Source organism: Oncorhynchus tshawytscha, linkage group LG09 (genome assembly GCF_018296145.1).
Source record: "Oncorhynchus tshawytscha isolate Ot180627B linkage group LG09, Otsh_v2.0, whole genome shotgun sequence".
Classification (NCBI taxonomy): domain Eukaryota; kingdom Metazoa; phylum Chordata; class Actinopteri; order Salmoniformes; family Salmonidae; genus Oncorhynchus; species Oncorhynchus tshawytscha.
The window spans coordinates 72,753,967-72,766,489 of record NC_056437.1 but is presented as its reverse complement, the minus strand read 5'-3'; the positions used below and the strand labels follow the sequence as shown (position 1 = coordinate 72,766,489).

The 12,523-nt window shown below is 43.2% G+C and overlaps 1 protein-coding gene across 1 annotated transcript; it reads right to left on the bottom strand.

Moving 5' to 3' along the window:
- Positions 1–1,660: 1,660 nt before the first annotated feature.
- On the bottom strand, positions 1,661–8,436 carry LOC112258619 (neurogenic differentiation factor 2-like). The gene is made up of 2 exons (XM_024433118.2): positions 8,175–8,436; positions 1,661–5,984 (listed from the first exon to the last, which is right to left on the bottom strand). The coding sequence occupies exon 2, from the start codon at positions 5,975–5,977 to the stop codon at positions 4,898–4,900; it is 1,080 nt and encodes a 359-aa protein (XP_024288886.1). The 5' UTR covers positions 5,978–5,984; positions 8,175–8,436; the 3' UTR covers positions 1,661–4,897.
- Between the last annotated feature and the right edge of the window lie 4,087 nt (positions 8,437–12,523).

The following is a 12,523-nucleotide window of genomic DNA, read 5'->3' as shown; positions in this document are numbered from 1 at the left end:
GTCATGAAGAGTTCAAGAGTTGCAACGACAATATTAGACCGCCCGAGCTGCCTGACAATGATCGTATTTGGGACTAGGCCTGTTGTCTCTTAAATTACATTTTATTTTCTCATTTCGATATTTACTTTACAGCACATGTCAATGTGTTTTTAATTATAGTTGATAGTCAGGAAGTAATCCCCTCCGTGAATTTAGTCGATGTCTTATATGCTCCATTAAATTTTGAGAGATAGTTGGCTATTATCTAGTGATGGAGACGTGTGAATTAATATATATATTTAGGAATATGAATGTTTTACTGTTGTTAATGTGCTTATGCTAAAAACTGAAACGTATAAATATTTGAGTGCAGTCATCAATACCAAAAGCATTAGACAGTGCGGGAGGCCATTCAACTAGTTGATAGTCAATTTTGAATAGCATGTTTGCACATTCAAAGACACGTTCATTCAGTGCATTTTACTCAAAATCCCAAAATGTAGCTCATAAGAATGCACCATATACATTTTTTAAGGTGTAAAATCAAATAAGGTTAGTGTAAAGATTCATTAAAAACAAATAATTTCAGTTGAAACAATAAGTCTACTGTATTTTCTGACAAACCAAAATCGACGAAAAAAGTTTTGCATCAATGGAATACAGTTTCAATTTAAGGGATTTATTGGCATGGGAAACATATGTTAACATTGCCAAAGCAAGTGAAATAAATAATAAACAAAAGTGAAATAAACAATACAAATTAACAGTAAACATTACACTCACAAAAGTTCAAAAATAAAAAAACACATTTCAAATGTCACATTATCGGCAAATAGTTATTACAAAAGGGAAAATATATAAACATAAATATGGGTGGTATTTACAATGGTGTTTGTTCTTAAGACTGGTTGCCATTTTCTCGTGACAACAGGTCAAATGTTGCTGCCGTGATGGCACAATGTGGTATTTCACCCTGTATATATGGGAGTTCATCAAAATTGGGCATGTTTTCTAATTCTTTGTGGGTCTGTGTAATCTGAGCGATATATGTGTCTCTAATATGGCCATACATTTGGCAGGAGGTTAGGAAGAGCAGCTCAGTTCACACCTTATTTTGTGGTCAGTGTGCACATAGCCTGTCTTCTCTTGAGAGCCAGGGATGCCTACAGCAGCCTTTTTCAATAGTCTTTACATAGTCAAAGCTTTTCTTAAGTTTGGGTCAGTCTAGTTTACTCAGTTTTTTGTGTTAATTCTTTCCAAAGTGTCATAATTATATTTTTGTTTCCTCGTGATTTGGTTGGGTCTAATTGTGTTGCTGTCCTGGGGCTCTGTGGGGTCTGTTTGTGTTTGTGAACAGAGCCCCAGGACCAGCTTGCTTAGGGGCCTCTTCTCCAGGTTCATCTCTCTGTAGGTGATGGCTTTGTTCTGGAAGGTTTGGGAATCACTTCCTTTTACGTGGTTGTAGAATTTAAAGGCTCTTTTCTGGATTTTGATAATTACTAATTCTACTAATTCTACTCTGCATGCATTATTTGATGTTTTACGTTGTACGTGGAGGATATTTTTGCAGAGTTCTCTCTCAATTCAACGGGCTTTATTGGCATGGCAAACATATGTTAACATTGTCAAAGCAAGTGAAATAGATAATAAACAAAAGTGAAATTAACAATATCAAATGAACAGTAAACATTGCACTCACAAAAGTCCCTCTCTATCTCTCTCTCTCTTTCTCTTTCGGTGTGTGAAAGTTATGGATGTTATGATGGAGAAATGTGTGGATAAATAAAGGTGGGGTTGAATGAATGCGCTGTGGCAAATACATTACTTTCTTTTGCATGTTCCCAAAACATTCCAACATGGAGTACATGGGCTGTATTAAGGTCCTCGGCTACCCGAAGTATTTCAGCCTCTTTCCAATGCCGTGTTTTGATTACAAATTGTATCCTTTACTAGTTTGGAATCCCGTGTGTTTCGTGCTTTTTTTGGGGCCACAATTTGCGATAATTTAATGTCAATGAATAGGGCTTTAGTCTCCTGTATTTCTTCCGCCTTTCAAAAATAATATCATATACATATACACCGCCCATTTGCCTCTATCCCGTGCATTGTGACTCTTGTGTCCGTTTGAGTCAAGTTTACCTTTGATGCCAAGAATATTCTGGCATGCGCTCAAAGGGAGCAGGCTGCTGCTTGTATGCACAAACGCAAAAGAAGCCCGAAAAACACACAAACGCATGATCTAGAGCCGGGATGGGCACCATTGATCATCAGACTGCATAACTGCAAAGATTTGTCTTGGAAAATATGTAGAATTGCCGCAAACTTGCTTTGAAATGGCAACATTTGCTCTACCCCCCCTGGCAAAATGTGTAAAATTTCAGGAAATGAACTGTAAAACGTAAAGTTTTTCTCTTCGCTGTAAAGTCGGGTGCTAAAATGTATTGCTCGCAAGGTGGGGAGGGCCCCCAAAAGACTTGAACCGGCTCTGACTGCATCTGGGTATGGATGTGGGTGTGCGGCCCCTCATGATGAGTTCCTATGTTTTGTGACCTCACCCACATCAAAGTTGCACACCCCTGATCTAGAAGTTAGTTGTCATAGCAGTCCCTCCCTTTAAAGGAATTTGTTAGGCTTATAACGGTTCCCATATCATTTGACCATCCTAGATATCCCCGAAAGCTTCAGACAGGCCCTTTGGTAACTGTTAGGGATTTTGGCTCGCCTGCAGAACCGGGGGCCGTTTCCCAATCTGTCCAGATCCTGCTGTTCAACTCATTAGAGTCCATTGCAGGGCTTCTTTGTTGACACATTTGTCTTTGTAATATGTTCGTTGTGTTCTGGAAAGATGGTGTTGGCCTGTTGATTAGATCCTATAATGCCCGTTCTTTCCTCCATGCCTAATCATTAGGAATGCTAGCATCTCCCACAGTGGAAGTCTTTCAAAAATGGTTTCGAACTCATTCTGCATCTCTTTTTGTGTGCTTAATTGAAGAATGGGATTTATAGCAACTTATTGATATGTCTGCCATATTAAACCATTGGATATATCCGGCCGAACCTGTTAGAGTCACATGTCAGTGATGCTACTTCTTGTAATCGGTCAACGCACTTACCGAAAGCATGAACGATATGGGGATGTTAAATAGTAAACCCATTCTTTTCCAGGCCACACTGCGTCATCTTTTCATAGAGCATTTCCAATGATGAGAATAATCATAGGAAGAATATAATACAGTCCTTACGTAGTTGATTATTATGCTGATAATTTAACCTGCTAGTCAGAATATACTTGTTTTACACTATGTAATGGGTCAAATTCAACGAGAAAAGATAACGTTTACAGAACTTGGATATAGGTTTAAAATGAAATGATGCAAGTTCATGTATTATCATTTTATTTGACCACACACACATTGTTTAAATACAAAGTTTCAACTTTCACTTTCAATGAAAAATGCAACACATGTTGACGACTCTGGGGACCCTTAGTGGAAATATTTGCATTGATTAGTTATTATACGCAAAATTAAGCATTAAATAAAACTGTTTGTAAATAATAATAACAATAATAGTAATAATCATGTTATTTCAGTGCAATATATCGACCTTCTGATATAACTTCGACTATTTCGAAATTGAGTGCTAAATCCTGGCCCTTACACTTTTAGAAATAGTCCTATTCAACAAGTCAATGTGCTCGATTGATTTAGAAAGTTACTTGACTTGCCATATTTGTTCCTGTGGCATGACATGAAATATTGTGTTTAGCATATTTTAATTTCGGCCTGTCCCATTTTCCGTCCAGTCACTGACAGGATTGTAGATGTATAAAGGCCAGTAGATGTATAAAGGCAAAGGCTATTGGCTTACATTAAACCATTTTCGATTGCATTTTAATGCAATCTAAAATCTAGTGCAAACTTGCAAATCCATTAAAGGTAGCCTCATCTAATGAACGTAAACACCATCGAATCGTTTACATTAGAAGGACTTGACCAGCCGGAACCGGTAGCACGAGCCCATATCTGCTTCTTTAGAATCGTTCATTTAAAATGTTGGCTTTAGCCTTATAGGCCTACTCTGCCAAGTAGTGTTTGCTTTTCCTTTGCTTTTCCTTACCCATTGGTGTTATTCTAGGGATCGACAATTGTATTCTCTGTGTCATTATGGTGACTTGAATCCATGTCCCTCAATAACACAAATAGACGTCAAGCAATTCCCCACCGTGTGTGTTATGGTAAGTCAGAATAGGGGCTGAGAAGCAATGAAAGTATATTGTTGAGAAGATTTAAATGAATGATTTAATGTACACTATTTTAGATATAGCCTATAGTTGGTCCTTGTATACTCGTTTGGCGTAGGCTATTTCTTGCATAGATGTGAAACGTGTTTAATGTTCTGACATAGCTGTTGCCAATTGCCGACATTTAAAAAATATATATCTTCCTATCTCTGTGACATGCTTGCTTTTAAGTGCACTGCTTGCTTCTTAATTGAATCCTCTATTTTCATATTAGGCTATTATTTCCAAATTAGTTACGGCATCATCGGTTGTTACAATGTTATAAACGTGACTATGCGGTTGCATTTGAACTCTGTTCTTCTAGCAATTTCAATAATAACCCATACGTCAATCACCGTCAAAATCTGTACACATTCCATTTCAAATGCAACATTTTCACAGCATCCCATCGTCACAGAATAGAAACCAAATAAATACAATTATATAAAAGGACATAGAAAAACAATAAATAAAACGCTGTTTCCGCAATGATCAGTGTCTGGTGTCATAGTCCTTTAAGACTAAGTATTAGGGTAGGGGCTGGGGGGTGACCGTGCACGCTCCTTGCCAAAGGTGGGCAACTAATTGATTGTTGATTGCAAGAAGACTCCCACGCATGGCAATATTACTGCCGTTTCAGTTGTGGAAAAACGCATTGAGTTCATCGTATACGGGGACGGGGGCCCTTTCGTGGTGCAGGTGCATGTCGTGGTAAGGCGATACGTTTTCAGAGTGGATGCTGCTCCGCACACCTGAAGAACCGTATATGTTGCCAGCAGTGGGGCGAGAGCCGGCCAGGCCGGAGTAATGCATAGAGTAATGGTAGCCTTTCTCGGCTACCTCGGGGGACGTAGTGCCCTGGTGCTTCAGAGAAAAGTTGCCATTGATGCACACGGGAGGGGAGATGGGCCCCTCATACTCTGGGCTGTTGTATTCTGGAGATCCACTGCCACCGTACAGTGAATCGTAGGCTGAGCAGTACCCTTGTGTCCGTAAGGGATGCGAGTTGGAACCAGACTGATACTGAGGGCTGGAGAGGCGGGAGCACTGGTAGGGGTAAGGATGCATGGAGAAGGAGTTGGAGCTGGGATAGCGTCCCCCCTCCGGACACTGCTCCGTTAGGAAGTTTCGGGAGTTGAGCTGCAGACAACCCGCAACCAGGTTGGTCGTGGGTTGGGACAATCCTTTACACAGCGTCTGCACGTAGGACACAATATCAGGCTTCTTCCCGGAGCGCAGGATCTCAGAGAGGGCCCAGATATAGTTCTTGGCCAAACGGAGAGTCTCGATTTTGGAGAGCTTTTGCGTTTTGGAGTAACAGGGCACGACTTTGCGCAGATTATCGAGCGCAGAGTTCAGATCGTGCATGCGCGTCCTCTCCCGTGAGTTTGCCTTCTGACGACGCAACTTGGAGCGCTCTATACGGGCAGGTGTCATTTTACGCTTCTTAGGGCCCCGTTTTTTGGGCCCGTCCCCCTCTGCACCGTCCTCTCCTTCGTCCTCATCCGCCTCGTCCTCGTCCTCGTCTTCACCGCCGATCTCAGAATGTGCCCGGCTGCTTCTCAGGTCCGGGACATCCATGTCGTCATCGCCCACGCGGCAGTGATCTTCATCCTCCTTGGTCTTCGAGTCCTCGCTCTCGCTGTCCTCTGCCCAGGCCGAATACTTATGCATGTCGGGAAGCAGCGACGGGTCACTGAACAGCCTAGTCAACATTGCGGCACTGAAAGAAATAAAGGACGTTGTGTGAGGACATTTCAAATCAGAAAAGGGCTAACGGTAAAAAGAAGAATGTAATGAAATGCATTCAACAACAATGGGATAATACTAAAATGTGGATTAATATCTCTTCGTGATAAAGGCAGAGGACATGAATAGCCTAATAAGACTGAAATGATACGTGTTGGGAGGAACTAAAACAGCATGCCATCGGAAACATTTCAGTGAACACCCGGGTCTATCGCCCAACCGGTCCCCTATTTAATTCCCTGCTGTCGTCCATGTGCTCCCCTTGCCCTCGCGCAGCGGGTCTCAACAGCAGAGGCCACATTACAGACCCGTGTGGCGCGCTGTGAAGCAACGTGCCCCTACTTTCACTCCCCCCCGACGCCCACATACTTCTGGCTACATTCCAGCACTATTCCACCGCTCTACCCACCTCCACAAAAAGCATTGCAAGAGGATATGTACAGTGTCTCTACCTCGGTGTTGATCATCGTGTCAGAAGATAACAAAATATTGTGTGTGGATATCGGAAATTATTTGAATTAATAGGCTATCGTATTTTTTTGTCAAATGTGACATTGAGATGACTTCTACCACACCTGCAGAGCCGCTGTTGTCTTATCACGCTCAACCTTATATCCTACCAGAGAGCCCTATAGGATAACATGGGTTAATATTATCCACAAAGATCCATTTTGATTGCCAATAAATAATTATAATAATAATAATATGAATAATAATGTACATTGTTATTATGACACTCAATAACGATTTAATGTGTAAATATCTTACCCAAACGCCAATTAGAATATCATCCAAATATTATAATCCAAAAATGCGAAGTTGATTGAGCCAGGCCTTTTTGAAAATGGCATCAATTATCACCAATTATCAATTATTATTTTGAATGTAAATAGCCAGTGCGAAGATATGATAGATGGACAGTTTAAACCATCTCAAACCAGTAACATAATTGTCACCCTAAATCACTGTAAATCTCTTGTATCTCTGGTAGGCTGGAGAACTGTGGTTGGGCTACGTGATGTTGTGTGGACCCAAAGTCAACCAGGAGGAATACGGTGCTAATTATCTAGAGGGTGTGCCAGAGGCAAAATCTCGTTTGGAAATTTCAGGCTCAGGAGATTTGCTCATTTAAAAAAAACAACAAAAAAAAACGTTTAATTAACAGACCATGTAGACAACCTTACCAGAAAAATATTTCACACATAATTCAGTATGCACGACTGAGCGATTCCAAACCACTTTTAGTTGGAAAGGTTTGCAATTACAGATGGAAATTGCTTGTATCCTTTTAGCAGTCGTTAAATATATATCAAAAATGCATTTCAGAAAACAGATTTGTATTTTCTTTAAGTTGCAACAATAATCTCCTCTTGCATGGCCTGTGCTTGCGTGATTTAGGGAAGATATCGATGTATTTGGAATGTAAAAGGTTGTGCTGTTGATAGAATAATTATGGATGATAAAACTACACAAATAAATAATGTCCGTATTAGCCTACTGTACATTCACTTTCAATAACGCCCCACCCACCCTTTCCTTTTCTCCAAGATGAACACTCGGATAAAATCATCGATAAATCTTCTCTCTAAGCCACGAGACGCAGAAATAATTAGCTGACGGTGAAGAATAATTCTGCCTCCCCTCTCTCTCCCTATGTATCTCTCTTTCTCTTCACCTCTCCATGGAAACAGGTTTTATTTAGTATGTTTCACTAATCAAATTAATGCCTTATACTATCTGACTATAGAAATGAATTACATTCAGGAGGAAGATTGTTGCAATTTTTTCGATTGTCCGCAGAGATAGACGGTAAACTAGAGCTTGTCTTTGTGTATTGCTGTTTTCTGAACAAAATAAGCATGGAATACTATATTGCACTCCTAGCCTATAATTAACACACAGAATGGAGGTCCGCGCTGTTAAAAGTTGAAGGACAAATGGAGCATAACATCGTGCCAAACGAAGAACCAGAGCTACACCATAATCCAAATGTTCAAAAATGGCATATAGCTGAGTGAACTCAAAACAGACGTTTACAGGAGGCACAAACATCCACCAAAAAAACGGTCACGAATTAACCTTGCATTATTAATCTCTATTTATTAAATTAATTACTTTCCATATTGGGAAGGTCACTCGTCGATTTGTTTACACTCCAACTTACCTCAGCGGGAGCTCTTGAAGGGGTGGAAAGCGCGTGAGTTCAGACCATCTTCTGGGACCGCGAGCAAACGCTCCTATAGGTGCGGCAGGGTGCTTTCAGTGTGCTATCCGCGCGCGCGCTCTGAGACTGTGGCATCGCTACCAGGCAGGGTTACATACCAGCTATGATGCCAGGCCATATGGTTGGCACGTCACTGGCAAGAACCATCACATGAGAGCCGGTGATTGACATGCGCCCGCATTCGGAGAGATTGTCTTCCCGAGGGAAGAGGGCCCCGCCATCTGTCACTGCGCTCGCGCTCACACAGCCAGAAAAAGAGAGAAACTGAGACGGAGGCAATACGAGTGAAAGAGAGGAAACAGAAAAGTGGGCGAACAAAAATGTTTGTTGTAGACAACGGATATTATTAGTGTATTTGCCTTTATTTTTTATTTTTGTACATTTAACCTAAGGGTTAAGTTAAACGATAGCATGCATAAAACAACGGTGCTCAAGGAGAAGGAGAGGGGGTTGGGGTGCATTTGCAGACCTAGGAACAGAAGGCGATATTGTTCATCTATTTATTTACCTAATTGAATGGCATTATAGTGATCTATTCAGGGGGGATAATCCAAACAAATAGCATTGCGCGCAGACTCTACGGGCAGAATGATCAATGACACTCATCTTCAATAAAGACAGACAGCCAGATAAATATAGGCTATTGAGACCCTATTGATTGTTTGTTATTTATAGGTGCTCGTGAGACGAGATCGGAGATTAGACGTGAGCAAGTGGAGAAAGGGATGACGAGGTTGTTTGAGCGCTGGTGTTTTCAGAGTGAGACGCTGAGGGTGGCCTGGGGGGCGAGCGAGCTCCAGTCCTCCTGCACAGCAACAACGATGGGGCCCAGGTGTGCGACCCCACCAGGGACAGGATAAGGGCGGGGATCGGTGAGGGAGGGGGCCAGGGGGCCAGGGGTTGGTTGGAGCTGGCATCTGTGCGGTTGCCCAGAGTGGGAGGAGCGTTGGCACACTAACCAAATCAATGGCGTTATAAATAAGAGAGGTGCAAGCCAGCGAATTCCTGCTTTTCTCTTCCCCACTTCTTGTGTCATTGGTATCTCTGAGTTATCTCTATTCCAAGTTCCAACTCCAATATCTCACCATTAGGCAGGCATTAGTGAATTTAATCTGGAAAACGAGCTCTGTGACCATCAGGTCCAAGTTGGCATGCATGTGTCTGTCCATTGGCACAGCAATAACACACCATTGAGAGGTGGGAAAAGGGACATTTTGAAGCAAGAAAATAGCACCATGGGTTCATGTCCTTGGACCAGGTTCTCCTCCAACTCCCCAGAGATCCCAGTTAGACACCCACCAGGGGAGGGTCACCTGTGGGGTCAGCAGTAGTGTGGCAACAGCTGTGGCTACGGAGGTCATGATTCTGCACGTTCGATAATGTGTCCCATCCAGTCCCTGACGGGCTGAGAGAGAGGATGGCATCCTGGCACCACTCCAAAGGTGGGGGATGGAAGGCATCACGTCATCACGCCCTGCTGCCAGCCAAATCGGTGCCCTACCTCAGCAGCACTAGTGAGGCGGGAATGGAGGACGCTTGCCTTACCCGTGCATTTCAACAAGTCCCAATCGTCCTTCAAATCACCTTGCCAAAAGAAATGGCAAATGTCAACAGCATCGTTTTAGCCAATGACAGGCTAAAGGAGACAACAAACATGGCGGCTGTAAACTGGTATTAGAATACTGGGAAGAGTTTATGCAAAATAATGTGTTCGTGTGTATGGATTTTGTCAGATCAAATCAAATCGAATTTTATTGGTAACATACACATGGTTAGCAGATGTTATTGCGGGTGTAGTGAAATGCTTGTGCTTGTAGTTCCGACAGTGCAGCAATATCTAAAATGTAATCTAACAATTCCACAACAACTACCTAATGCACACAAATCTAAGTAAAGGAACGGAATAAGAATATATACATATAAATATTTGGATGAGCAATGACAGAGCAACATGCAATAGATGGTATAAAATACAGTATATACATATGAGATGAGTAATGCAAGATATGTAAATATTATTAAAGTGGCATTATTAAAGTGACTAGTGATCGATTTATTAAAGTGGCCAATGATTTCAAGTCTGTGTGTAGGCAGCAGCCTCTCTGTGTTAGTGATGGCTGTTTAACAGTCTGATGGTCTTGAGATATTAGCTTTTTTTCAGTCTCTCTGTCCCAGTTTTGATGCACCTGTACTGACCTCGCCTTCTGGATGGTAGCGGGGTGAACAGGCAGTGGCTCGGATGGTTGTCATCCTTGATGGTCTTTTTGGCCTTCCTGTAACATCGGGTGCATAGGTGTCCTGGGGGGCAGGTAGTTTGTCCCCGGTGATGCGTTATGCAGACCACACCACCCTCTGGAGAGAGCCTTGTGGTTGTGGGTGGTGCTGTTGCCGTATCAGGCAGTGATACAGCCCGACAGGATGCTCTTAATTGTGCATCTGTAAAAGTTTGTGAGGGTTTTAGGTGACAAGCCAAATTTCTTCAGCCTCTTGAGGTTGAAGAGGCACTGTTGCGCCTTATTCACCACACTGTCTGTGTAGGTGGACCATGTCAGTTTGTCCATGATGTGTACTCTGAGGAACTTAAAAGTTTCCACCTTCTCCACTGCTGTCTCATCGATGAGGATAGGGGGGTGCTCCCTCTGCTGTTTCCTGAAGTCCACGATCTTCTCCTTTTGCTTTGTTGATGTTGAGTGAGAGATTGTTTTCCTGACACCACCTCCTCCCTGTAGGCTGTCTCGTCGTTGTTGGTGATCAAGCCTATTACTGTTGTGTTGTCTACAAACTTGATGATTGAGTTGGAGGCGTGCATGGCCACGCAGCCATGGGTGAACAGGGAGTACAGGAGGGGGCTGAGCACACACCCTTGTGGGGCCACAGTGTTGTGGATCAGCGAAGTGGAGATGTTGTTTCCTACCTTCACCACCTGGGGGTGGCCCATTAGAAAGTCCAGGGCCCAATTGCAGAGGGCGTGGTTGAGACCCAGGGCCTCAAGCTTAATGATGAGCTTGGAGGGTACTCTGGTGTTGAATGCTGAGCTATGAACAGCATTCTTACATAGGTATTCCTCTTGTCCAGATAGGATAGGGCAGTGTGCAGTGTGATGGCGATTGCATTGTCTGTGGACCTATTGGGGCGGTAAGAAAATTGATGTTGGTCTAGGGTGACAGGTAGGGTGGAGGTGATATGATCCTTGACTTGTATCTCAAAGCACTTCATGATGATAGAAGTGAGTACTACAGGGCGATAGTCCTTTAGTCCAGTTACCTTTGCCTTCCTGGGTACAGGAACAATGGTGGCCATCTTGAACTGGGGGACAGCAGACTGGGATAGGGAGAGATTGAATATGTGCGTAAACACACCAGCCAGCTGATCTGCGCATGCTCTGTGAACGCGGCTAGGGATTCCGCCTGGGCCGGCTGCCTTGGAGGGTTAACACGTTTAAATGTTTTACTCACGTTGGCCAAGGAGAAGGAGAGCCCACAGTCCTTGGTAGCGGGCCGTGTCAGTGTCCTCAAAGCGGGGCAAAGAAGGTGTTTAGTTTGTCTGGAAGCAAGACGTCGGTGTCCACGACGTGGTTGGTTTTCCTTTTGTAGTCCGTGATTGACTGTAGACCCTGCCACATATGTCTCGTGTCTGAGCCGTTGAATTGCAACTCCACTTTGTCTCTGCACTGACATTTCCCTTGTTTGATTGCCTTACAGAGGGAATAACTACACTGTTTGTATTCTGCCATATTCCCAGTCACCTTTCCATGGTTAAATGCAGTGGTGCGAGCTTATGAACCACCTGGGTGTTATCATTGTCTGTTGACGACCACCCAATATATACTATAATTTAGAGACACTTCAATGGGTGTTTGCTCTATAAAGGTGTGGTCCTTTAGTTGTAGTCCTTTAGTTGTAGTCCTTTAGGTGCAACACTCACATGTACTTCAACACTGTGACTCTCATTGGCTGCATTGTACGTGCATTACACGTATTTCACTTTTCTGTCTGTGATGCAACTCCTACACTGCAACTTCCATGCACTCACTCACTCACTCACTCACTCACTCACTCACTCACTCACTCACTCACTCACTCACTCACTCACTCACTCACTCACTCACTCACTCACTCACTCACTCACTCACTCACTCACTCACTCACTCACTCACACACACACACACACACACACACACACACACACACACACACACACACACACACACACACACACACACACACACACCCTCCCCCGCCAGACTCCCAGACCCCATCTGCACTCTCCTCTCTCCAGCCTCCTAATTG

Bases quoted from the DNA above. Each gene is read 5' to 3' on its own strand.
- LOC112258619 (XM_024433118.2), bottom strand. From the start codon at position 5,977: ATGTTGACTAGGCTGTTCAGTGACCCGTCGCTGCTTCCCGACATGCAT.